Source organism: Scyliorhinus canicula, chromosome 19, assembly GCF_902713615.1.
Source record: "Scyliorhinus canicula chromosome 19, sScyCan1.1, whole genome shotgun sequence".
Taxonomy (NCBI): domain Eukaryota; kingdom Metazoa; phylum Chordata; class Chondrichthyes; order Carcharhiniformes; family Scyliorhinidae; genus Scyliorhinus; species Scyliorhinus canicula.
This window is the reverse complement of record NC_052164.1, coordinates 11,420,347-11,446,838: the sequence shown is the minus strand read 5'-3', so window position 1 is coordinate 11,446,838 and position 26,492 is coordinate 11,420,347. Positions and strand designations below refer to the sequence as shown.

Below are 26,492 nucleotides of genomic sequence, written 5' to 3'. Positions count from 1 at the left end.
GGACTTGTCCACCTTAATGCCTTTTAGAATACCCAAAACCTCCCCCTTCCTTATGCCGACATGACCTAGGGTAGTTAAACATCCATCCCTAGCCTTAACATCCATCATATCCCTCTCCTTGGTCAATACCGATGCAAAGTACTCATAAGAAGCTCACTCATTTCCTCTGACTCCACGCATAAATTCCCTCTTTTGTCTTTGAGTAGGCCAATCCTTTCTCTAGTTACCCTCTTGCTCCTTAGATACGAATAAAAGGCTTTGGGATTTTCCTTAACCCTGTTAGCCAAAGATAGTTCATGACCCCTTTTAGCCCTCTTTATTGCGCGTTTGAGATTGATCCTACTTCCCCGTTATTCCTCCAAAGCTTCATCAGTTTTGAGTCGCCTCGATCTTATGTATGCTTCCTTTTTCATTTTAGCTAGTCTCACAATTCCACCCGTCATCCATGGTTCCCTAATCTTGCCATTTCTATCCCTGATTTTCACAGGGACATGTCTGTCCTGCACTCTAATCAACCTTTCCTTAAAAGACTTCCACATTTCAAATGTGGATTTACCCTTAAACAGCTGCTCCCAATCCACATTCCCGAGCTCCTGCCAAATTTTGTTATAGGTGGCCTTTCCCCAATTTAGCACTGTTCCTTTAGGACCACTCTCGTCTTTGTCCATGAGTATTCTAAAACTTATGGAATTGTGATCGCTATTCCCAAAGTAATCGCTGACTGAAATGTCAACCACCTGGCCGGGATCATTCCCCAATACCAGGTCCAGTATGGCCCCTTCCCGAGTTGGACTATTTACATACTGCTCTAAAAAACTCTCCTGGATGATCCTTACAAATTCTGCTCCATCTACGCCTCTAACACTACATGAGTCCCATTCAATATTGGGGAAGTTAAAATCTCCCATCACAACCACCCTATTGCTCCTACATTGTTCTATAATCTGTCTACATATTTGTACCTCTACTTCACACTCGCTTTTTGGGAGGCCTATAGTAAAGTCCCAACAATGTTACTGCACCCTTCCTATTTCTTAGCTCTATCCAGATTGCCTCAGTGCTCGAATTCTCCATCATGCCCTCCTTAATCACAGTTGTGATATCATCTCTGACCAGTAATGCAACTCCTCCACCCCTTTTAGACAATAAAGTGTGTCAAAACAGTATAACAATGAAACTAAGAAATAAGTGAGTACAGCAATCAGGAAAGCAAAGTGAAAGTACAAAATTTATCAGCAATCAGGAAAGCAAAGTGAAAGTACAAAATTTATTCATCAACAGATACAAATAGGATTAACTGGATTTATCAGAGAGGCAAAGGAAGTGATCGGGACATTAGGAGAGGCCCTTTTAAAGTTTGTGATCTGCTGTTTAAATCACTGCATGGCCTCACCCTTCACTATCTCTGTAGCTTCCTCCAAACATGCAAATCTTCCAGAACTCTATATTCCTCCTCTGGCCTCTTGTTCACCCCCCGCTTCCTCCAGCCCATAAGTGGCAGATGCATATCCAGCTGCTAGGCCTTAGTTTCTGGAATTTCCTTCCTGATCAGTAATTCTCTCCTTAATTAAGAGCTTCTTTATCCCTCCACTTCAGTTATCCTAACATTTCCTTCTTGAGATGTCTGATTTTGTGTGACTGTTTCTGTGACGTATATTTTAGTATGCTGTGTTGTGAAATAAAGGCAAGGTGCTGTTGCTGTGTGCGTTCTTTCATGAAGCAATTAAGCAAATACAAGTGTTCTAGCCATAATTTGTCTCCCACCCAAATTTACTAAAGACAGATTATCTGGTAATGAATGGACATGTCATTGTTGCGGAAGCTTGCTGTGCACACAGACCACACCATTCATATTACAATTTACATGTATTTCATTGGCTGTGAAGATCTTTGGAATGTCCTGAGGTTGTGAAATGCACTATATAAATTCAAATTCTTTCCTTTTTATTAAAATAACATTGCAGGTAAAACAATACAATACATTGCCCAGACTACAGTTGCACAGAGAGCTGATTAAAATGTGCATTTCACAATCCTACAAGCAAGTACAAAGGATAAAAGAAGCTCACTGGTTACCAAAGATGATATCTCAAGCAGCCAAAAAGAGAGCAAGTGAAGATGCTGTCATCATTGTCACAGTGAGGACAACATCTTCAGTGGACAGAAGAGAATGCAGCCTTGTGTGAGCAAGGAGATGACTGGAAAGGAAAGGGTTACACCCAACTGATACATAGAACATAGAACAGTACAGCACAGTACAGGCCCTTCAGCCCACGATGTTGATGTGAATCATTTCTTCCCTGCTCACTTATCTAAAGCACTGAGAATACTCAGAGCGGCAAAGATTGAAAAGAAGACATTTCTATCCCCATAGTCTTTTTCGTACGAGATTGAACCATTTTTGTTCATCAGATGAAGTTCAAATTCTTCCAGGATTCTCTGTGTTATTTCAAACCCTTTATCTGATAATTGAAGAGCCAGTGTCTCCATAGTCTCCTCAGTTTCCTGTACTTCCCCAATTGCCTTCATTTCCATTCTGGGTTCAGTTGACAGGAAAAAGTTTTCTTCAATCTTTTCAAACTGGAAAACCAATCAGAATAAAATAATTCAGTAGGATTTTTCACTCTGTTGAGGTGAAGCAAAACTATTCTGCCTTGAAACTGAGTGTAACATTTCAGTACTTTATACTGATCAGATCAAGTGAACAGAGTCAACTACAGGACAGTTTATGAAAGACGATCAGCAGGTAACACGACATACAAATGTTTTCTGCTCAGCAACATAAAGGGTTAACTCATAGGTTTCCCCTCTCACCCTGCTGTGACCTGTTGCTAGAGGATAACTACATATACCAGCAGCTTTCAGTATGTCCCTCAAATACCCAGTCTTCTATTAACTGTGGAAGGCATTTCTCAACCTGCCTTGCAAAATATCAACAAACTCAAACACAAGGGTTGCCACTGGACTAGAAATCCAGCGACCCACGATGCCACTCGGAAGATAAGGTTTGAATCCCACCTTGGCAGGAAGTGAGATTGGAATTAAATAAAAACCTGGAATTAAAAGTCTAATGATTGCCGGTAAAAACCCATCTATTTCACAGATGTCTTTCAGAGAAGGAAATTTGCAGTCTTTAACTAGTCTGGCCTACTTCAGATCCACAGCATTGTTTTTTTCCCCCTGGTTCTGGCGGGTTATATCAGATAAAATTGCCTAAATTTGGTTTCCTTGGAGGAGAGCCATCTTCAGTGTGTCCACTTCGCACATCCCCATCACCGGACGTCCTCAATCTAATACCCTCATGAATGCCACAATTGGACCTGCCTCCACCACATTTCCAGGTTGTGCATTCCAGACCCAAACCACCCGCTGTGTGAATAAAATTTTCTTATATCACATTTGCTTCTTTTGCAAAGCACTTTAAATCTTAAATATGTGCCCTCTCGCTCTTGATCCTTTTATGAGGGAGAATTAGTTTTTCATCTACCCTCATGATATTAAACATCTCTATGAAATCTCCTCTCAGTCTTCTTCTCTGCAAGGAGAACAGTCCCAACCTCCCCAATCAATCCTCATAACTAAAACTTCTCATCCCGGGTACCATTCTTGTAAACCTCTTCTGCACTACCTCCAATGCATTCACATCTTGTAGTGTGGCACCCAGTTCTGTACATAATATTCCAGTTGAGGTCTAACTGGGGTTTAAATTCAACATAATCCTACTTGCCTTTGTAATCTGTACCCCTGTTAATAAAGCCCTGAGTATTTATTAACTGCTCTCTCCACCTGTACTAGCATCTTCAATGATCTGTGCACGTACACACACACACACGGATAAATCTTATGCTGCACCCTTTTTAGAATTTTACTCTTGTTTTATATTGGCAGTCCATGTTTGGCGTAACAAAATGCTTCATCTTACACTTCTCTGCACTGAACTTCATCAGCCATCTACTTGCACAACCTGTCTATGTCCTTTTGAAGCTCTACATTGTCCAATTCAAAGTTTTGTATCATCCTCAAACTTTTTAATTGTCCCCTGTGCACCAAGATCCAGAACATGAATATATATCAGGTAGAGCAAGGGACCCAATACTGACCCCTGGGGAGCACCATTAGAAACCTTCCTTCAGCCCGAGGAGCTGATTTAGCACTGGGCTAAATTGCTGGCTTTGAAAGCAGACCAAGGCAGACCAACAGTACGGTTCAATTCCCGTAACAGCCTCCCTGAACAGGCGCCGGAATGTGGCGACTTGGGGCTTTTCACAGTAACTTCATTTGAAGCCTACTTGTGACAATAAGCGATTTTCATTTCATTTTACATTTCATTTCAGCCAATTTGTATCCAAGTTGCTATTGCCCCTTTTATTCCTTGAGCTATAACCTTTCTCACAAGTCTGTTATGTGGCATTGTTTTGAATGGCTTCTGAAAGTCCCAAGTGCACCACATCAACCCTCATCAACCTTTTCTTTTACGTCTTCAAAAAACTCCAGCAAGTCAGTTAAACACAATTAGCCCTTTAGAAAACCCATGCTGGCACGAGGTTGAAATCTCTGGAGATTGCAGGAGGAAGAAAACCTGAGTGAGTTAAAGAGTGCAACAGTTTGGAGATCCTGAGACAGAAAGTGACAGAGTAGGAGCTGCTGCAATGATCCTTGATTTAAATCTGCAAATCTATAAGCAAGTTGCTTGTGATACAGTTTGTTTTGAGCCAGGGTCATAATAACGTTGATTAATCGAAGAGACATTAGACAGAGTCCTGAAAATAAGTATTTGGGAATGTGTGCCATTTTGCTCTGATATCTTCAGCTAAATGTTTCAGTATCTGGAGCAAATCAGCTACCAACGTGATTCAACGTTTGGAATGAAAAATGTCAATAATAATAATAGCTCATTGTCACAAGTAGGCTTCAATGAAGTTACTGTGAAAAGCCCCTAGTCGCCACATTCCGACACCTGTTCGGGGAGGCTGGTAGGGGAATTGAACCCGCGCTGCTGGCCTTGTACTGCATTACAAGCTAGCTCTTTAGCCCACTGAGCTAAACCAGCCCCTGTACAATAACATCCCGGGAACATCATAATGATCTTTCACTCAGGCTACCTTGTATAGCATTTAGAATGGCCATCAAGGCCACTTCTTTGATCCAGATTCTGAGGGGGCTTGACAGGGTAATGCTGAATTGATGTTTTCCCCTTGTTGAGGTATCAATTCCTCGGGGGCACAGCATAAAAATAAGGGGTCTGCAATTTAAAATGGCGACGAGGATGAATTTCTTCTCGCAGAGGGTCGTTTGTCTTTAGATTCCTCTTCCACAGCAAGCAACGGAGGCTGGATCACTAAATATTATTCTATGATTCTATATTCTTGACTGAGTTAGAGAGATTTCATTGACAAGACAGTCAAGAGTTATGAGAGAGGAAAGTGGTGTAAAGGCCACAATCCGATCAGCCATGACCAACATTACTGAATAACTAGCCCTCCCAACTATTTATTTCCTGGTTAATAAATCTGTTTAAAAATCTGAATTTGTTATGAGGATTTTAAACATCTCTACCATAACGTGAGTAACAAAAATGTCCACTTTTCTGTATTTGAAGAATTTTTGAAAATGTAATTAAATAAATCCTCTGGGTCCCTGATGTGTTTCTGATCCTGGTCATCATCCAGAAATCAAATTAGTCCATGCCCTCTCTACCCATTCCTCTCTCTTCCGTCTGAATTAATAGGAATGTGTATTTCTTACCAGCTTCATTTGAATGGATATAATCTTCATCTCAACACTGTTAGCCAATAGGATTAGAACATCAGGATTCAGTTCTGAAAGGGAAGCAGAATAATTCAGACACTTTACAATGAAGGCTCCACTGAGTTGGAACTTGGATGCTGAAACGACAACTAATATTTAAATAGCATCATTAATGCAGTAATATGGCTCAAAGCTCTTCACACTATTGATAAGGGAAATGGGTGCATATCAGGAGATTGATAGCAGAGTTTTGAATGAGATCCAATTTAAATAGTGTTAAATTATTTTAATCCTATTTTTTTTCATTCAACTGTGGTAGACTCTTGTCTAAACGTTACTGTGGTACTGGTAACTGTACTTCATATTCTAGTGAACCAAAGTAAGAAGTCTGACAACACCAGGTTAAAGTCCAACAGGTTTGTTTCAAACACTAGCTTTCGGAGCACTGCTCCTTCCTCAGGTGAATGAAGAGGTATGTTCCAGAAACATATAGACAAAGTCAAAGATGCCAGACAATGCTTGGAATGCGAGCATTTGCGGGTAATCAAATCATTACAGATCCAGAGATAGGGGTAATCCCAGGTTAAAGAGGTGTGAATTGTCTCAAGCCAGGACAGTTGGTAGGATTTTGAAAGTCCAGGACAGATGGTGGGGGGTGAATGTAATGCGACATGAATCCAAGATCCCAGTTGAGGCCGCACTCATGCGTGCGGAACTTGGCTATAAGTTTCTGCTCGGCAATTCTGCGTTGTTGCGTGTCCTGAAGGCCGCTTTGGAGAACGCTTACCTGGAGATCAGAGGCTGAATGCCCTCGACTGCTGAAGTGTTCCCCGACTGGAAGGGAACATTCCTGCCTGGTGAGTGTCACGCGATGCCCGTTCATTCGTTGTCACAGCATCTGCATGGTCTCGCCAATGTACCACAGGACATCCTTTCCTGCAGCGTATAAGGTAGACAACATTGGCCGAGTTGCACGAGTATGTACCGTGTACCTAGTGGGTGGTGTTCTCACGTGTAATGGTGGTATCCATGTCGATGATCTGGCACATCTTGCAGAGATTGCCATGGCAGGGTTGTGTGGTGTCGTGGTCGCTGTTCTGAAGGCTGGGTAGTTTGCTGCAAACAATGGTTTGTTTGAGGTTGCGCGGTTGTTTGAAGGCAAGTAGTTGCCTGAAGGGGATGACCTTGGCAAGATGTTCATCTTCACCGATGATGTGTTGAAGGCTGCGAAGAAGATGTTGTAGTTTCTCCGCTCCAGGAAAGTACTGGATGACAAAGGGTATTCTGTCAGTTGTGTCCCGTGTTTGTTTTCTGAGGAGGTCGGTGCGGTTTTTTGCTGTGGCGCGTTGGAACTGTTGATCGATGAGTCGAGCGCCATATCCCGTTCGTACAAGGGCATCTTTATGCGTCTGTAGATGTCTGTTATGCTCCTCCTCGTCTGAGCACATCCTGTGTATATGGAGGGCTTGACCATAGGGGATGGCTTCTTTAATGTGTTTAGGAGGGGGAAAGCTGGAGAAGTGGAGCATCGTGAGGTTATCTGTGGGCTTGCGGTAAAGTGAAGTGCTGAGGTGACCATCCTTGATGGAGATGAGTGTGTCCAAGAATGCAACTGATTTTGGAGAGTAGTTCATGGTGAGTCTGATGGTGGGATGGAACTTGTTGATGTCATCATGTAGTTGTTTCAGTGATTCTTCGCCAAAGGAAAAAAATGTCATCAATGTATCTGGTGTATAACGTCGGTTGAAGGTCCTGTGCAGTGAGGAAGTCTTGTTCAAACTTGTGCATGAAGATGTTGGCATATTGAGGTGCGAATTTGGTCCCCATGGCTGTTCCGTGCGTCTGGATGAAGAATTTGTTGTCGAAGGTGAAGACGTTGTGATCCAGAATGAAGCGGATAAGTTGCAGAATTGCGTCTGGAGATTGGCAGTTGTCGGTGTTGAGGACTGAGGCTGTTGCAGCAATGCCGTCGTCATGGGGGATGCTGGTGTAGAGTGCCGAGACGTCCATTGTAACGAGGAATGTTCCTGGTTCAACTGGTCCATGGGTGCTGAGTTTCTGTAGGAAGTCCGTCGTGTCGCGACAGAAGCTGGACGTACCTTGAATGATGGGTTTCAAGATGCCCTCGATGTGGCCAGGGAGGTTCTCACACAGGGTCCCATTGTCTGATACAATAGGACGGCCTGGTGTGTTGGCCTTGTGTATTTTCGGGAGGCAGTAGAGATCTCCAATGCGGGGATTACGTGGGATGAGAGCACGTAGGGTGCTCTGAAGGTCTGGATCCAAGGTCTTGATCAGTCTGTTGAGTTGGCGGATGTGTTCCTTGGTTGGATCTGCAGGTAGCTGTCTGTAGTGTTCCTGGTTGTTGAGTTGTCGGTATACTTATTTGCAATAGTCCGTTCTGTTCAGTATGACGGTGGCCCCTCCTTTGTCTGCTGGTTTGATGACGATGTTGCGGTTGGTCTGGACAGTGCGGATGGTGTTACGTTGTGCTTGGGTGATGTTCGGGGCTGTCTTGTGAATGCGACTGATGAATCTGGCATTGACGCGACTCCTGATGGCTTGAGCATACATGTCGAATCTAGGGCAGCGGCCTTCCGGAGGGGTCCAATTCGACTTTCCTCTTCGGTTGCCACACCGCAGATCTCTCGGTCTGCTGTTCCGGTTCATTGGTCGTCTCCTTGGGTTCGCTGTCGGCCTCTTGGGGTCTGTGGAAGAATTCCTGCAGCCTCATTCGCCTGATGAATTCCTCCGTGTCTGCCGCGAGACTGATGGGGTCCATTTTGGTGGTGGTGCAGAAATTGAGCCTCCTGCTGAGGACTTCGATTTGGTCTGGTTGAAAGGTGTAGTCCGACAAGTTGACAATAGATTTCCCTGTATTGTTTTCTACTGCGGTACTGGGGGAGGCTTGGTTGCTGCTGGTACAGATCACAAACCCACTCAAGTCGACCTACAACACAGACTACGCTGAAAGACTCTGTCGTCGCACCTCTCACACACTCCTCAACCACCTCGTACACCAGCTCTACAGCAGTCGGCGCAACCTGGAAACCAAAATAGAGGCCATATTCTCAACTTGCGCTCAGGACACAGCAGACCAGCTGCGGAACACTGGCAAACGGATGAGACAACGATACTACGCCACCTATATGCACACCAAGAACAGGAAGCTTGAGAAACTCGGCATCACCACCAGCAGCAACCAAACCTCAGACTAGGTGGACTTTAACCTGGTGTTGTCAGACTTCTTACTGTGTTCACCCCAGTCCAACGCCCGCATCTCCACATCATAGTGAACCAAAACCATTGCTTGGCTTCTGCCTGGCTGGAATCTTAAATGTCCTGTTCCAATAACAGCTCTGTATAGGTCATGATAGTACACACGTGTGCCCCGTTCTCTAAAATGAAGAATGGAAATGGTTCGGGAGCAGGTAGGGACAGCATTGCTGACAGCATTGCTGCTCTCTAGTTATTTAAAATATGATCAGATAGTTACAAGATGGATTAATCAACCACATTGCAAGCCAAATTTGACACTGCCCTGGGCTACTGTTGGTAGTTATGCTTCTCCACAGAGTCTTGCTTTAGGTCACTTCAGAGTCATGTCAAACCCTGCACTGTCAGTGCAAAATAGCAATCCCTTCACACCAAAGCTAATCTTGCAGTGTAAGTTGACACTGGGAGCCCAGAAGTACACAACTCAAACAATTTGGTCATGGTACCACTCAGTTGGGCAAAGGGAATTTTTAGGCAATGCTGCAGGAAGCACAAAACAGTTCAGTCGGTAACAATGTGTTGGTAAATGGAAATGGACACTCCCACGTTCAAGCCTCCCATTCTCCTGTCTGTCCCGTGTGCCTCTGCTTCACCTGGATTGCCAACACGGTTGATTATTGAGACTGAATTCAAAAATTTCCCACTCAGTTTTCAGCAGGAGATCATTATTCGACATCTCTATGGAATTTGTCTTCATCAAGAAGATAATGCAGAAATCTATTGAGTTACAGCACAGCTCACATTACAGACCAACAATACTACAGTAGTCCCCCTTTATAACGCGGGTGTTGGGGTCCAAGACAGCCACCCGCGTTGTAACCGAGCCGCGGATATCCACGATGGGGGTTTTAAATTTATTTAAAAATCTATGCTAGCGCTTCCCATTGAGAGTCTACGGGGGGCGGGGGGAGAGGTCAGACCCCCGTAGACTCACAATGGGAAGCGCTAGCATAGATTTTTAAATAAATTTAAAACCCCCATCGTGGATCCAATTAAAATTTCAGCGGCCGGCTCACTTTGATCCAGAGAGGGAAGCTGCTCTCTCACTGAAACAATCAGCCGGCCGCTGAAATTGACACAACTGACAGTTGGGGTCCATAAGCCCCCCCGCGGTATATCGCGAACCGCGGTATTGCGGAGCGCGGTATAACGGGGGACTACTGTAGCAATCAACCAACTGGATTTATTGGTACTGCTGTCAGCTTTTTGGGAGTGAGGAAAACTACGACCTGCATTTATAGAACGACTAGTGGAAAAGGTGACCCATAGCTGAATCAAAGAGGCAGTTTTAAGAAAAGTCTTAAGTAAGGCAGGAGAGATGGAGACGGAGAGGTTGAGGGAGGGACTGAGAGAGTTGAGAACCGAGGCAGCTGAAGGCAGAAGGTGATTGGTTAATTAGAATGTGAGTAATTGTTACTGATATATACTTAACGTAATAAATACCATTGAGTGACTCGATGAAAATGTTCACAGTCTTTATGATTCCATTCTGACGGGGAGTCAATGTGAGGGGCTGTCCCGGTGGATCAGCCTTCCGAATTCCCAACAGATCCAGCAGCTTCTCCACACAAGCTCTGTTCTCATCTTCCATCCGGTCCAGCACTTGGAGATCAGGTTGCAGACTTCCACAGATCTGGTCAAGCTGAAAATATGTAGGATGTGGGGATGGGTACGGGAGTGGTGGCATAAGAAATAGATTAATTTTGTCACTTTTGAGACAAGGGTTACTTTGTTGGGAATGAGAACACTTCAGATGTTCAAGGCTTGCACTCTCCAATAAGAGATTATACAGCCCGAGATAGAATAAAGCTTTCCAATTTTGCCTTATTGATGTGCTTTAGCCCCATTGCTGCTGCCCGGTGAGTAATTATCTTCTTTTCAGAATTTTGGTGTTTGTATCAAACTGGTTGATCAGAGGCAGCTCACAAAACAAAATCACAGATAAATTTGTTCAGAATTTGTCATTAATCTCACTCGAAGAATCTGCAGAATGTTGGGTGTGGGAGATGAGAAATGAAAACCACATTGGGACAACAGGACCATTCTTCTGCAATTGGAGCTGAAACACAACATTGGGGAGAGGGTGGGGGAAGCATTACTCGGTTTATATCAAATTTACACCGCAGAGCACCGCTGCTCACTCCACACTGACACCGAGAGAAACTGAAAGATTCCCCAGTACCTGCGAACTCAGCAGCAAAAATAAATGGGTCAGACCGTGGATGGAGAATTGTCACAAATGTGGAATATTTCCTTCTCAGCCCCACTAACTATTAAGCGTGTGAGAAAATACCATATTTGGGGATAGTTTGGTCAGACTTTACCTTTAAAAAGCATTAAGAGCCAATGATATAGATTTGATTTACGGTGATAGGCAGAATGGGACGGCACAGTGGTTAGCACTGCTGCCTCACAACTCCAGGGACCCAGGTTCGATTCTGACCCCGGGTGACTGGCTGTGTGGAGTTTGCACTTTCTCCCCGTGTCTGAGTGGGTTTCTTTTGGGTTCTCCGGTTTACTCCCACAGTCCACAATGTGCAGGTGAGGTGAATTGGCTATGCTAATAATGCCCAAAGGTTAGACAGGGTTACAGGGATAGGAGTGGGGAAATAAGTAGGGTGCTCTATCGGAGCAAGGACCGGTGCAGACTCGATGGGCCAAATGTCCTCTTTCTGCACTGCAGGCATTCTATGATTCTAATGGATAATCGTTAGCAGTCCGATTACATCTGATCCCATTTTTGTCCCAATGAATTTCCCAAAGCCAATACCCATCCCAAATAACAGGAGTAATAACTACAAAAACATAGTTGGACAGCATTATCCTTGATTTCATTATTGAGAAAAATTAAGATACAAACCATTGTATCAAGAACAGGAAGATAATCACAGTTGCCAAGAATCTCAAGGAAAGTGTTGAGGAACAGCAGACTCGTCTCTTTAGACATTGTATTTATTTCAGTGAGTGGAATCTTGGGTCTCTCATGAGAGGACACTGTTAATAAGGAAAGTGATTATTTTTTGAAATTTCAAAAGACATTTCTTTAATACAATGACAAGTGATAATTTAATCAGAGAGATCCTGCTCTATTTCTACAAGGGGATAAATAGTTATCTTAGTTATAAAGGATAATTGGGCGGCATGGTGATGCAGTGCTTAGCACTGTTGCCTCATGGTGCTGAGGATGTGGATTCAATCCCAGCCCCAGGTCACTGTCCGTGTGGAGTTTGCACATTCTCCCAGTGTCTGCGTGTGTCTCAACCGCATAACCAAAAAAGATGTACAGGATAGGTGGATTGGCCACGCTAAATTGCCTCTTAATTGGGGAAAAAAAAGTTGCAAAGGATAGTGCACTGAGGTTTTTATAACCAATAACCTAATTTTAAAAAAAGATTAAAGACTTGGTGTAATAACCAGAGCCCTGTTCCATCAATTGATATGTAATTGAGGAGGGAGGGGGTTGTTCATTCCACCCATTTTACCTGATGTTGATTCATTACAAATAGCATGGCACATTAATAAGATTGGTGACACAAACATGATGAACCGGACTGCAAATATTTACATCCATTGGGATATCAGTAACCAATTCCGAGAACTATTAGGGAGTGTGCCCCTTGGACGTATAGATAAGGCAAGGATTCCTTTGGCGGTTCTCTCAATCTCAGGTTGATGCTTTGGCGTAAATCCCGTAGAAACAGAACATTCGTATGTGGAAGTTCCACTTCAATTTGCCTTGGGCTTACAATATTTATTGTATTGTGGAGATACTTATGCATTTAAAATATTTATATCATGTGACTAATTATGCAATAATACTGCTAATATTCAGGATGATTTTGCCATTTTGAGAAAATATAAATGTGGGGCTGCATTCTCTCCAGGCTCCAAGTTCATTGCAGAAATTACATTACATTCACTGCCCACCATTGATTCTGCCCTAATTTAAACTCTGTCTCAAGGGTCATGATATTGTTTGGATTAGAGGCAAGTTTGGAATAACAAAGATGCTGCATGAAGAAATGTGAAAGAGACTTACCCTGTTGTCTGGACATTACTACGTGTTCCCAATCAACATCTGAAGAAACCGAGAAGAAAGTAGTTTCAGATTTTAACTTGTTCTCTGGGCAACTGGTCATTGTTAGCAGGATTGACCGAACCCTACAGGCATTATTAACCCATTCCTCATTTTACCCAATCCTTTTGTCCCCTTCTTTAGTGCTCATTGCCATCTTATATTGGATAGTCAGTAAGGAAAATAAAAGTGACAGTTATCTATAATTACAACGATGTGTGGATATTTAATATGTTTTTTCTTGAAAAGTAATTCTCAAGAAATGGGCATTATTATTGGTTGGGCTGGTATTTGTTGTTCAACCCAAGATGCCCTTAAGTTGGTGATGGGATTGCTTCCTGAACCGCTACAGCCCATGTGATAGAGGTGCTCCCACAATGGAGGATAAGCTGTTCTAGGACTATGGGAACAATGAATAGACAGCAGGTAGATGTCCAAATCAGGATGGTGTGTGACTCTGTGGTGATGATATTTCCAGGCAGCTGCTGCACATGTCCTTGGTGGAGGACACAGCTTTAAGAGATGCTGCTGATGAAACCTTGGTGAGTTGCTGCAGTGCATCCTGCAGATGGTAAACTCTGCAGCTGAGATCCAGAACTGCCAGAAAGAGCGGGTGTTTAAGGTGAAGTTTTGTCCTGGATAATGTAGAGGTTATTGGGTAGTGTTGGAGATGTAGCAAATGGATGTTACTCCATATCACCCCTGACATAGGGGTGGTGCGGTAGCACAGTGGTTAGCATTGTTGCTTCACAGTGCCTGTGTCCCAGGTTAGATTCCCGGCTTGGGTCACTGTCTGTGCGGAGTCTGCACGTTCTCCCCGTGTCTGCGTGGGTTTCCTCCGGGTGCTCCGGTTTCCTCCCATAAGTCCCAAAAGACATGCTGTTAGGTAATTTGGACATTCTGAATTCTCCCTCAGTGTACCCGAACAGGCGCTGGAATGTGGCGACTGGGGGCTTTTCACAGTAACTTCATTGCTGTGTTAATGTAAGCCTACTTGTGACAATAAAAATTAGTATTATGACATGTGTCTTGTCAATGGTAAGGAGGCTTTGTGGAGTCAGGAGGTTCTCCATTTTACCCTTCAATCATGTCATTTATTTTGTCCACTTCTCTAGTGCTCCTTGCCTTGTCATCTTAAATTGGATAGTTAGAAAGTAAAATCAAAGCAACTGTTATCCTTAATTACACAGAGATAATGCCACAGAATATCCAGCCTCTGACCTGTTCTACTTCTTCGAATTGGTCTGAAATTCGTCTCACAGTTGTCTTCATGGAGATGTTCACAAAATTATTTCAGTTGAGTAACAACAACAAATAAAAGTGCGGGGGGGGGGGGGGGGGGGGGAGCAATTTAAGAACAAAAAGCATGTCAAGCCATTATACTCTGGAATATCTCTGCCACGTTTGACCTATTTCTAGAATGTTGAATATGTGGAGATAGGACGAATGACAAAATGATGTGTAATTAACTATTTGCTGTTCAATTCTCTATTTCTCCTTTTACATACCCAAGGTGTTGTCCCGGGTTATCCTGAGTTTTGAGACCTTGAATGCAATAGTAGTTCCACCAGGAAAGGATAATTCTTGCTGTACATTTGCTGCAACTCCTGCTTTAGCCTAGCACGAAGAAAATTAGAATATTTAAAATTGAAAACCCTTCAAAATGGAGTTCTCAGAAAAGTAAAATTTTTTGGACAGGGGTCAAGGGAAGATTTATTATAATGTTACCAGGATGAGGGACTTCAGTTATGTAGGAAGACCCAGAAACTGGAATATTTGTGATGAACCATTCAGTATTTATATTTAAATATTAACAGTAGATACAGAGTGGAATATCATACCACACCACGAACATTTAATCATGAATCATTTAAAATATACGACTGCCTGTTACAAAATTAAGGAAAAGGTAGAAAAAGTCGGGAGAAATTGTAAATCTTAATATTACACTGCCTTTCACAAACATTAATAATTACCCAATTGAACTGTTTAAGGTATATTCATGCAATGGATTTGGGCTTTGCTGGCCAGACCTGCATTAATTTCTCATACCCCATTGCCGTTCAGATGGTGGTGGTGAGCGGTCTTCTTGAACCGCTGCAGTCCATGTGGTGAAGATACACCCACTGTGTTATTCGGGAGGGAGTTCCAGGATTTTCACCCTGAACAGTGAAACAATAGTGATATATTTCCAAGTCAGGATGGTGAGTGACTTGGAGGGGAACTCCCAGGCAGCGTTTCCATGTGTCTGCTCGCCTTGTCCTTCTAGATGGTAGTGAGCGTGGGTTTGGAAGGAGCTGCCTCAAGAACCTTGGTGAGTTTCTTCTGTGCATGGTACACACTGCGGCCACTGAGAGCCAGTGGCGGAGTGGGCAAGAGTTTGTGGATGGAGTAGCAATCAAGCAAACTGTTTTCTCTTTGGTGCTGTCAAGCTTGAGTGCTGATGGAGCTACACTCATCCAGGCCAGTGTAAAATAACAGAAGAGAGATAAATTACCTCAACAGTTAATGGTTTAATCGATTGCAAATCAACTATCTTTCAGCCATTCCCGACAAGAACTAATGGTCAGAAATCAACAAGTTAACGGAAACTCTTCAGCCTCCACCTTGCTAACTCCAATTACAGCGAACTAAGCACAGCCAATGATTAAATTTTATTTGTCATTTATAACCAAACTTCTCTCTAGCCTGGATTTTCCTAACTGCTCAGTTTCTGCTGAAATTCATATAAGATGGGATCAATCAAACTTGCTGCATTGATAGTGTTACGGTTCTGTTCATGGGTAGCCTCCCCACCCCTTTTGCTGTTCTTTAAACAGCTCATTTCAGTCACTTTTGCCACATCTGAAAATCTCAGTGGATGTGCTGTGAAACATAATTTCACTTTCTCATGATTTACGCGATATATTTAATTGTCCTTTACCAATTTGTTTTATCCAGAGGATCCACTCAGTCCAAGGGATTGGGCAATTTGGAATAGGCAACAGACACTGGGTTTGTCAGTGACACCCACATTCCTGGCTCTACACGCATCCCTGGAGCATGTCAACAGCAAGGACACCTACATCAGACTCCTGTTCATTGACTACAGCTCCACCTTCAACACCATAATCCCAGCCAAGCTCATATCAAACTTCAAAACCAAGGACTCGGTTCCTCCCTCTGCAACTAGATCCTTGACTTCCTGACCCACAGACCACAATCAGTAAAGACAAACAACAACACCTCCTCCACGATAGTCCTCAACATCGGGGCCTCCCAAGGCTGCTTGCTGAGTCCCCTACTTTCCTCCTTAAACACACACGACTATGAGGCAGAATTCGGCACCAACTCCATCTACACGTGCTGATGACACAACTAGTGAATCAGATCTCAAATAATGATGAGTCAGAGTACAGGACGGAGATAGAGAACTTAGTGGCATGGTGCAATGACAGCAATCTGTCCCTCAATGTCAGCAAAACAAAGGAGCTGGTCATCAACTTCAGGAAGAGATGTGCCATACACGCCTCTGTCTATCAATAGTACTGAGGTGGAATTGGTAGACATCTTCAAGTTCCAAGGTGCAAACATCATCAGCAATCTGTCCTGGTCCACCCACATTGATGCTACGATCAAGAAAGCACAACAGCGCTTTTACTTCTTCAGGAAATTCGGCATGTCCACAATGACTTTTTATAGATGTAACATAGAAAGCATCCTATCTGGCTGCATCACAGCATGGTATGGCAACTGCTCAGCCCCAGACCATAAGAAATTACAGAGAGTCATGAACACAGTCCAGTCCATCACGCGAACCCTCCTCCCATCCATTGACTCTGTCTACACTTCCCGCTGTTGCAATCTTGGATATAATATTGTGCATGATCTCTGACCAGCAGGTGGCTGTGTAAACCTACCATGTGACTCTGTGCCTGGGGGAGTTGGGAGTAAGTTGTGTTGGTAGATAGACATATTTTCCAGTAGCTCTAGAATAGTTAGTTAGTGTTCATAGTTTGTTATATATTTATTCCAGTTATCTTAGCCATGCATTTGTTTTATAATAAATTATTTTAACTAGTCAAGAACTAGATGTTCTGCAGTGCATCATTCATACCAGCCAGTCTACAAAACATGACAGCTGCCTTGGGAAAGCGGGCAGCATAATCAAAGACCCCTGCCACCTGGGTTACTCTCTCTTCCGATCTCTTCCATCGGGCAGAAGATACAAAAGTTTGAGAATATGCACCATAGATTCAAAAACAGCATCTTCCCCGCTGTTACCCGACTCCTAAATGGCCCTCTTACGGACTGAACTGATCTTTCTACGCATCTTCTCTGTGGTTGTATCCTGCACCCGATGTCTTACATTTATGTATTTACATTGTGTAATCATAGTATGTTCTATGTATTCATGTATGATTGATCTCCCTGGAGTGCACACGGAACAATACTTTTCACGGTACACGTGGGGTTAAATAAAACATTAAAATATAACTTTTAAGGACAATGAATTCAAAAGTGGAACTGAAAGCCATCTATATATGAATTAATATTGCAAACATATTGTTTACAGCTCAGTGATACGGCACAGCTATACTCACTTTTATTATGATAAAAGCAAATAACTACGGATACTGGAATCTGAAACAAAAACAGAAAATACTGGACAATCTCAGCTGGTCTGACAGCATCTGTGGGGAGAGAGAAGGGGCCAATGTTTTGAATCTGGATGACTTCGACAAAGCGTTTTGACAAAGAGTCATCCAGACTCGAAACGTTCGCTCCCTTCTTTCTCCACAGATGCTGTCAGAGCAGCTGAGATTGCCCAGTATTCTCTGTTTATGTCTCACCTTTACTATGTTGATTGGCACTTCCGCTCCAGAATGCGCCTCAAAAATGCTGTTTAGATTGCACTGTCGATCTGTCTCCACCACTTCTGATATGATATGAAGAATATCACCATACAATTGTTTCACAAAGCTGTGCCCTCTGTCTATCTTCCTGCAAAGATTTAAAAAAAAAATTAGACTATCAGTTTTGGGAAGGACAAGTTAATTAAGGGGGATGTGATGGGGAGCGGCCATTTTAACTCAGAAAACCTATGGATCGTGTCATTGATATTTACAGCATCATTCTCTGTCTAATCCCAAACCCAGTGTATTTTAAACCTAGCGCAAATACAATTGTTAGTAAAAGGATTGTGCACAAGCATGAAATTATCACTTGAGTAACTTGTCTGAAATAGAATTTCCGAAAGGAAAACACAACTTTGACCTAAATGAACAAATTAATTCACATTAGCATCACTGACAGTATTGTTCAAAATAACAAATTGAGTATACAGAGTAAAACAAATCAGTAAACACAGACAGCCAGAATAGAGCATCAATCCAACCTTAATTATGAAGCCAATCTCTCCGTGATTTGGTTATAACATGATGTTCCATCAATTACCACTGGACGACAATGGTGGAACAATCAAGGCTTTAGTGAACAAAATGTTGTGCCTCCTGTAGCTGGTACAGGAATGGCTGCAGCACAGGAGAGCACACACTTTTATAAGCTGCCTGTTGGGCGGAGCCAGCAGGCAGGGATTTACCATCGTACCTGTAATATACAGACAGTGCCGTAATATATACAATAGACCACTAATGGTGACTACCACATAACAGTTGTTTGAAGATTGATGATAAATTTGCTACAGAATGCAGAAAACAACCTGTAAAGAGCTATCATTAGATATTTCTCTCTGATACCCAGCAGAGTTTAGAGAAACATAAAGGGATATTCCCTATTACAGTGAAAAACAATCTTTAGCTGCAGGAGTGGGTAACCTTTCTTTGGGTGGAGACATAAATACCTGTCTCGGGTAACCTCAAGCAACATCTTGTCAGAGATTCCTCGCTTTTTCATTTCGAAAGCAGACATGCTGTTTGTCGTGCCCCCTGATGCGTGTAGTCCAGCATCAACATCACAGATACTTACACCGACTTCTCCAGAAACTGAGATCTGAGAACTTGCAGAGTAGCCACTAAAACTTGAGCTTCCCAATCCTAGAAAAACAAAATAATCCACCATAATTTTTCCTTCTCTCATTCCTCCAATATTATACATGTGCAGGTGTTGGGGATTTAAATAGTTATGTGGGACTGTCTCCATTTAATGCTTACTCCTGCATGGAGATGGTCACTTGGCTGAATTACTGCGGAGCTCCAGACACTGTCCCGTGACCTTGTAAACCTGCTCCTAGGCCTGGTCAAACTTGGCATGATCAGGTCCAGGCAGCGGGCGACTGAGTGGGTCATTCGACCTGACTGACCCTCTACCACGGCTGCATTCATGGCCAGATGTCTGTGGAGAGGGAGCATGCAGTGTCCACGGGCACCATCAAGACCTTCCATGCCCAGTGCGCACCGCAGGGTTTGGGGTGCTTTATCAACCCTTTTAATCACATTTCAGTTTGATGTTTTAGGCCTCATTTATGATTTATTTCTGTTTAAGACAGTATCCCTCTAATGGGCTACCTCTTTTAATTTGTTCCTCAATTTATTTAATTTAGCTTATTTGGTTCAATCAAAATAGTTGGAATCAAGACCTTCAGGAGGGCAGGAATAGAGGGAGAAATTTTGAAGGAAACAGATTCTATGAAGGAATTTACACTGCAGTGTAAAACTTGGATTTTATTACAAATGAACTTACTTTTGTCTCCATTTATTCAAGAGGAACTAAACTAGGTCTGGGGTGGGGGGGGGGGGTGGGGGGGGGGGGGGGGGGGAGCAGGTGTCAGAGCAATATGATGCATTTTACATCATCGCCTAAAATCAAAATGACTCCCGATTTGCTTGATAATCGATAGATTCGCTGGGATTTGTAACAATTCATGACTAGGGGATAAATACTTACAGACTTGACACAGTTTTGGAAGCTGAGCTACAATGACTGGAAAGGAAGAAAATCTCTTGATATTTAGATCCAATCAGATGACAACACAGAAACAGAGAAAAATACTGAGTGTTTAAATCTGATGTAGCGCTATTCACATTGAATCCCAGAATTGTTACAGCACTGAAGGAGTCAATTCAGCCAATCGAGCCTGTGTTGTCCCTCTGTAAGAAAGATCCAGCTGCTTCTTTTCCCCAGAGCCCTGCAATTACTTTTCTATTTGGATCTTTATCCAATTCCACTTTGAAAGCCTCGATCGAACCTGCCACCACCACACACTCAGACAGTGTCTTCCAGATCCTAACCACTCGCTGTGTAAAATAGTTTCTCTTTATGTCACCTTTGGCTCCTTTCCCAATCACTTCAAATCTATGTCCTCTAGTCCCCCACCCTTCTGCCAATGGGAGCCAATTCTATCTATTTGGTTCAGACACCTTGTGATACTGAACCGTCTATCAAATCTCTTCTCATCCCTCTCCGCTCTAAAGAGAATAGCCCCAGTTTCAATCAACCGAACTGGACTCCCTCATCCCCGGAACCATTTATTAAATATTTTTCTGCATCCTCTCTAATACCTTCACAGCGTTCTCAAAGTGCAATGCCCAGAATTGCAACAATCGTCTAACTGAGGTGGGACCAGTGTTTTGTGTGGGTTCATCAATATTTCCCTGCTTTTGCCTGTGATGTCAAAAAGGAAGAATCACAACTGACACATGTACTTATACTGATGGTTCAATGGAATGATATAAATTCTTCAGGAAAAGAAAAAATATTATATTAATATCGCAGACTCAGTGGAACAAATTCCGTGCCATTGTGGTGGTAACTCTGAGAAGTGAGGATGGTTCATCTGAAGTTAGTGGGAAAGTCAGAGAGCTCATGTTCCAATGTGAATATGGGATAGACCCCAATGTACCACAGCACAGCTTTACACAGGGGACCACCCAGTATCCTCTGACTGAGAAACCTTTACGTAATCAGTAAATGTTACCGAAATCTAAATCTTTGCCATCTTCCAATATGTCAGCCACTGTGATGGATGTCGGGATGTATCTGTCTTTCATGAAAAAGAAAGCTCTCTTTTTTTTCTTGATGATGTTTAAGGGTTTGTAGCAATCGGAATAATATGGACTTGCCGCAGGAATCAGTGTAAAGCCATAAGGATCAATCTCTTTCACAATTTTCCGAGTTGCTTTGTGGAACATGGTTGTAAAAAATCTACAAACATAAAACATAACTTTATTTAGCATTGTACATTGATATTGAAACACTGAACTGGGTTCGGGTCACGTGCAATTACATTATTATGAATCAACATTCCTACACAAACTGCTCAATCTCTTCCTTCCTGTTCTGATTTTATACGTGAAGTGGAGATGCCGGCGTTGGACTGGGGTGAGCACAGTAAGAAGTCTTACAACACCAGGTTAAAGTCCAACATGTTTGTTTCAAACACTAGCTTTCGGAGCACTGCTCCTTCCTCAGGTGAATTCCTCAGATTTTATACAAGGTGGCATTGTCAGAGACTAGGGAAGGGAGGTTATCCCAGGTCACCTTCTACCAACCAGAGACTGAGACCAGGACAGGCGTTCAGTTTGGGTTCCGCCAAGATCACTCAGCTCCTGACCTCTTGACAATCTTGGTTCGAACATGGACAAAAGAGCTGAACTCTAAAAGGCAACTATGGATGGGCAATAAACGCTGGCCTATCCAGCGAAGCCTACATCTCCTAAGGGATTAAAACAAACTTGCCTCTCATTTTAGTTTTAGCTTATCTGCAAGGGGAAGTTCATAGTATTTACAGTGCAGTACGGCCCATCGAGTCAGCACCGGCCCTTGGAAAGAGCACCCTACCCAAGCCCAAACCTCCACCCTATCTCCATAACCCAGTAACCCCACCCAACACTAAGGGCAATTTTTGGACACTAAAGGCAATTTAGCATGGCCAATTCACCTAACCTGCACATCTTTGGACTGTGGGAGGAAACCGGAGCACCCGGAGGAAACCCACGCAGACACGGGGAGAACTTGCAGACTCCGCACAGGCAGTGACCCACTGTGACAGTGAACCTGGGACCCTGAAGCTGTGAAGCAATTGTCCTAACCACTATGCTACCGTGCTGCCTTTGAAATCTAAAAATCAAAGAAAAAATCTAATATCAATTCCAATATAAACACGTGCGAGGAAAAAGTTGAGGGTGTTGGAGTGAACGAGAAAGCTGACCAATGTAAGAGTGTTTTCAATGTGAATTGGGAGATTCAAACCCTGGAAGTGAGTTAATTGGTACAGAGACTGGCCGGGTGAGAATTCTGCGAATGAATTTTCATTAGTTTGGAGCTGGGAGTCAGGGTTGTAGGGGCATCCTGGGCGGGATTCTGTGATCCTGAGGCTAAATGTTGACGCCATCGGAAACGCCGTTGTGTTTCTCGACGGCGTCAACACGGCCTCAGGATCAGCAATTCTGATCACTACAGGGGGGCAGCATGGCACTGGAGCGGTTCACGCCACTCCAGCTGTTGATTCTGGTGTGAAATGAGCGCCGCGGGGTCCGCGAATGCGGGGTGGCACCGGCGCCAACACATGCATGCACAGTGGCTGCCTTCAATGCGTCGGCCCCGACGCAACATGGCGCAGGACTACAGCGGCCGGTGTGGAAGAAAGCCCCCAGCCAGAGAGGCTGGACCGCCAAAGAGTGGGCCCCGAACGTGGGCCAGGCCACATCGGAGGTTCCCCCCCCCCCCCCTCCCGGGACGGACCCCCTCCCCACCCACAGGCCCCCCCCTGACCCTTCCACGCTGAGTTCCCGCTGGCCGAGAGCAGGTGTGAACGGCGCCGGCAGGACTCGGGTATTTTACGGCGGGGTTCCCGCATAGAATGGCCCCCGACCAGCGCCGCGCCAACCTCGCCGGTGTCGGGGCGACATGACGCGATTCACGCCGGGTGCGGGGATTCTCCGGCCCTGTCCCGGAGAATCCCGCCCCCTGGGACTGAGAATCCAATAGGAACCAGAACAGGATTTTTGGACCAGGGTTGTGGTTATGAAGAATGGGCAGGGCTATGGAGAAGAGGGAGGGCAATGAAGAAGAGGGCGTGGCTATAAAGAAGAGGGCGGGGCTATAAAGAAGAGGGCAGGGCTATAAAGAAGAGGGTGGGGCTCAGTGGCATGCAGAGGTCTGGTGATGCCCGGGGCAAATCTTGATTGTATGCCCCAAAGACTCAAGTATAAGGCCTAATATACTGAGAAATATTATGAGAAAGGAAAACATTTTGAATATAAACAGATGAAACATGAAATAAACGCTTTATTCGATTTTAATATAAATCAATCAAATTTATTAAGTTCTTTTCCCCAAATGATACCTCCTGTCACAAAACACCTGAACTACTTCACTTTTTACATCAGCTGTGTTATGTCTCGAAAGTTGTGCCTCCCTCCTCTGCAATCCCCATGGAGAAGGATAAGAGCAGCAACGTCATGGAAATACTGTTATGACCCTTGTGGAAACAAACTACACAACTAAGACCAATATACAAGACTTCACTTTTATATTAGCAATCACACCAAAATCAACGTAAATTAAACATGAATTAACAGGAAAATTGCAATAATATGACCGATAAATTACACATAGCAGATACAAAGTCATATCTCACACATTTCTCAGTCAGCCCATTCAGCACGTATTGCATTCATTTCAGCCACAATATCCTTCAAAACGTTGAACTTCTTCAAATCAAATTCCATCTTCATTTCTCTAAAGCATTAGCACCAAGTCTCATCAAACACCGGCATTACTTCACCCAATTTCCACAAATATAATTTTCACAGTCGACACATTTCCAGATCCCTTCTTCTTCACAAAACCCTGGTCATGTGGGGCCTGTTTTTGCACTATGCCAGTGCATAAAGGGTCCCCAAATCCAGATATAAAAGCTCTGTTCAAGATCCGAGCTCCAGCAGCTTGCAGTCAAATCTCTGAGAATCTCCCATTTATAGGACCCTGGGCTTTAAGTATAAAGGGTAAGAGGGCAAAAGTTAAGAGGCTATGATGAATCTTTATAAAATACTGGTTCTGTCCCAAATGGGTGCCCCTGGCCCAATTGTCAAATTCTGGGCACGACAGTTTAGTAAGTTGACAGCTATAGAGAGGGTGCAGAGAAGAGTTTTAAAATGGATCAAAAGATAAAGATAAAGAATAAAGAAAACGCACCCATGGTAGCATTGCCGTTGATTCGGGAGAATTCGCGCCCTTTCTGTTCCCTCTCCAGCCGCCGAGTGGAAAGCCGCCTCTTCACCAGCGGCGACCGCGGTGCGCAGGCGCGCTCCGGCCGACCGCGGTGCGCAGGCGCGATCCATTCTCTGCACGCCACTGCCCCCATCCAATGGATGCCCGGGGCCAACGCACCGTCGGCCCCCCTCTCTGCACGCCACTGATGGGGCTATAGACCAGAGGGTAGAGGCTATAGATCAGGTCTCCTGGCTGAAGTTTGATCTCTCGGGAGTTTGGAAACTTCAGGCGGAATGTTGTAGATTTTCCTCCCTGAGGGGCGGCGGGACAATGGGACAGGAATTCGGAGCCGGCATCAATCCCACAGAATTGAGCCCCCCGCACGGCCACAAACCCCATCCCTTATCTGGGGAAACTCCCCCCAGAGACCCGGCTGGGGGTCAACATGGGGAAGGTTCCTGGAAAGGCTGCAGCCGAGAAACAGCGAGATTCATGTTGCGGCGGGAGGGGGAGCGGCAGGGGACACATTGGGGAGGGTGAGGGGGAGTTTGTGGGGCGAGGGGGGGTTTGTGGGGTGAGGGAGGATCTGCTTGTTGGGTCTGCAGGAAACATTCCTGCTCCTCCTGGGCTGCAAGCAGTGCTGGAGAGACTCTGAAATAAACAAATGCTCAATAAACTATACAATCCTCCCGGATAAATACTCCTGGAGAGACTCTTACCTTCTGCTCCAACACTTCCAGACTCCTTCTACCGTCCAGCGGGAACACAGTCACAGAGGTTTCAGCCACCACCCCATCGCCAAGTTCGTCACAACCCCCGCTCCCGCCCTCTGGCGAAACAGACATTCCTGTTTGAAATTCAACATCTGGATCCTGTCTTTCCTCACATTACAGCAGTGACATCATTTCAAAAGTAAATGAGCTTTAAAGCACTTTGAGATATCCTGATGTTGTGAAAGGGGTTATTTAAACCCAAGTGAATCATTTCAACTCAAACAAGTCGGGTGATGGGAGTTGAAGAATCAACTTCTCTTTTTAAGATTGTGATTTTCTTTCAATTTCCTCTTTTACTGTGGCAATACCAACTGCAGAATATCGACCACATTTGAAAGCTTCAATGCATTGCTGCATTCTGGAAGTTTCACAACTTTTCCTTTTTGCTGCTTCGTCTTGGTTGAAATCAGCAGAGTCGAGCAAGCTTTAAATATGTCTGCTGATTAATAATTCCTAAATAATGAATATTCACTAGTGATAGACAGTGGCCTTTCTAGATTTGGCAATAGAACACAGTCGCTCAATCTCCACTATTGTCATGGTGAAAACAACATGCTTGTAAAGATATTTGTGTCTTTGATCCCTGTGCGGCATTATGAGAATAGGACGGCACAGTAGCACAGTGGTTAGCACTGTTGCTTCACAGTTCCAGCGTCCCAGGTTCGATTCCCGGCTTGGGTCATTGTCTGTGCGGAGTCTGCACGTTCTCCCCGTGTCTGCATTGGTTTCCTCCGGGTGCTCCAGGTTCCACTCACCAGCCCCGAAAGACGTGCTGTTAGGCAATTTGGACATTTTGAATTCTCCCTTTGTGTACCCGAACGGGCGCCGGAATGTGGCGACTGGGGGCTTTTCACAGTAACTTCATTGCAGTGTTAATGTAAGCCTACTTGTGACAATAAAGATTATTGCAATATAAATCACTTTATTTGATCTAAACCATTTTTATAAACTTCATTTGACTCTATTCTTAAATCTTAATTTTTGTCAAAAGCCTTGAAGCATACAAAAGTAGAAATATTCTCAATGTAATTGGGAGTTTTAAGACCTAGATTTCGGTGCAGTGATTAAAGTAGTACTGGGTACTGGGGCATGGCGCAGCTCAGGGAAGGCATCCGAACAAGAGGAGGACAAAGGAAGTGCTTCAAAGTCAACCTGAAGGCTTACCTCAAGAAATGCAACATAAACGTCAATGCCTGGGCGACCCTTACTTAGAAGAGACTTACTTGGAGGAACCTCCTGATTGAAGGGACATAATTCTTTGAGGACTGCTGTGTGGTAGTATGACTAGGGGTATTACGGTACCTGGGAGTGTGAGCTGCCATTGGTGCAGAGGACTCGTTGCCCATTGGCCCAAGTATCATGTGCTTCTTATCCCTATTGGCTAAGCGGAAGTTAGCTCCGCCTACGAGGCGGGGTATAAGAACCCGTGTTCCCCTGCAGCCAGGCCATTTCCTGCACGTCTGCTG

General features: G+C 44.1%; 1 protein-coding gene across 2 annotated transcripts; it reads right to left on the bottom strand.

The window, feature by feature from the left end:
* Nucleotides 1–1,210: 1,210 nt before the first annotated feature.
* LOC119954370 lies at nt 1,211–25,091 on the bottom strand. 2 transcript variants are annotated; one of them, XM_038779561.1, is made up of 10 exons: nt 24,973–25,091; nt 21,015–21,241; nt 18,942–19,134; nt 17,932–18,082; nt 14,608–14,716; nt 13,064–13,102; nt 11,885–12,018; nt 10,468–10,666; nt 5,746–5,819; nt 1,211–2,580 (listed from the first exon to the last, which is right to left on the bottom strand). In XM_038779561.1, exons 2-10 carry the CDS (start codon nt 21,226–21,228, stop codon nt 2,305–2,307), a joined length of 1,389 nt encoding a protein of 462 aa, XP_038635489.1. In that variant the 5' UTR covers nt 21,229–21,241; nt 24,973–25,091; the 3' UTR covers nt 1,211–2,304. The 2 variants fall into 2 exon arrangements, with proteins under 2 accessions (XP_038635489.1, XP_038635490.1); XM_038779562.1 differs by lacking the exon at nt 17,932–18,082 and having other exon boundaries at nt 19,067–19,134.
* Between the last annotated feature and the right edge of the window lie 1,401 nt (nt 25,092–26,492).

Bases quoted from the DNA above. Each gene is read 5' to 3' on its own strand.
- LOC119954370 (XM_038779561.1), bottom strand. From the start codon at position 21,228: ATGTTCCACAAAGCAACTCGGAAAATTGTGAAAGAGATTGATCCTTAT. The intron at 13,103-14,607 runs GTATGTAAAAGG...CGGTTTCTTCAG, and splicing joins AACCCGGGACAACACCTTGG to ATGTTGATTGGGAACACGTA. The intron at 12,019-13,063 runs GTAAGTCTCTTT...CCTTATTAACAG, and splicing joins AGTAATGTCCAGACAACAGG to TGTCCTCTCATGAGAGACCC.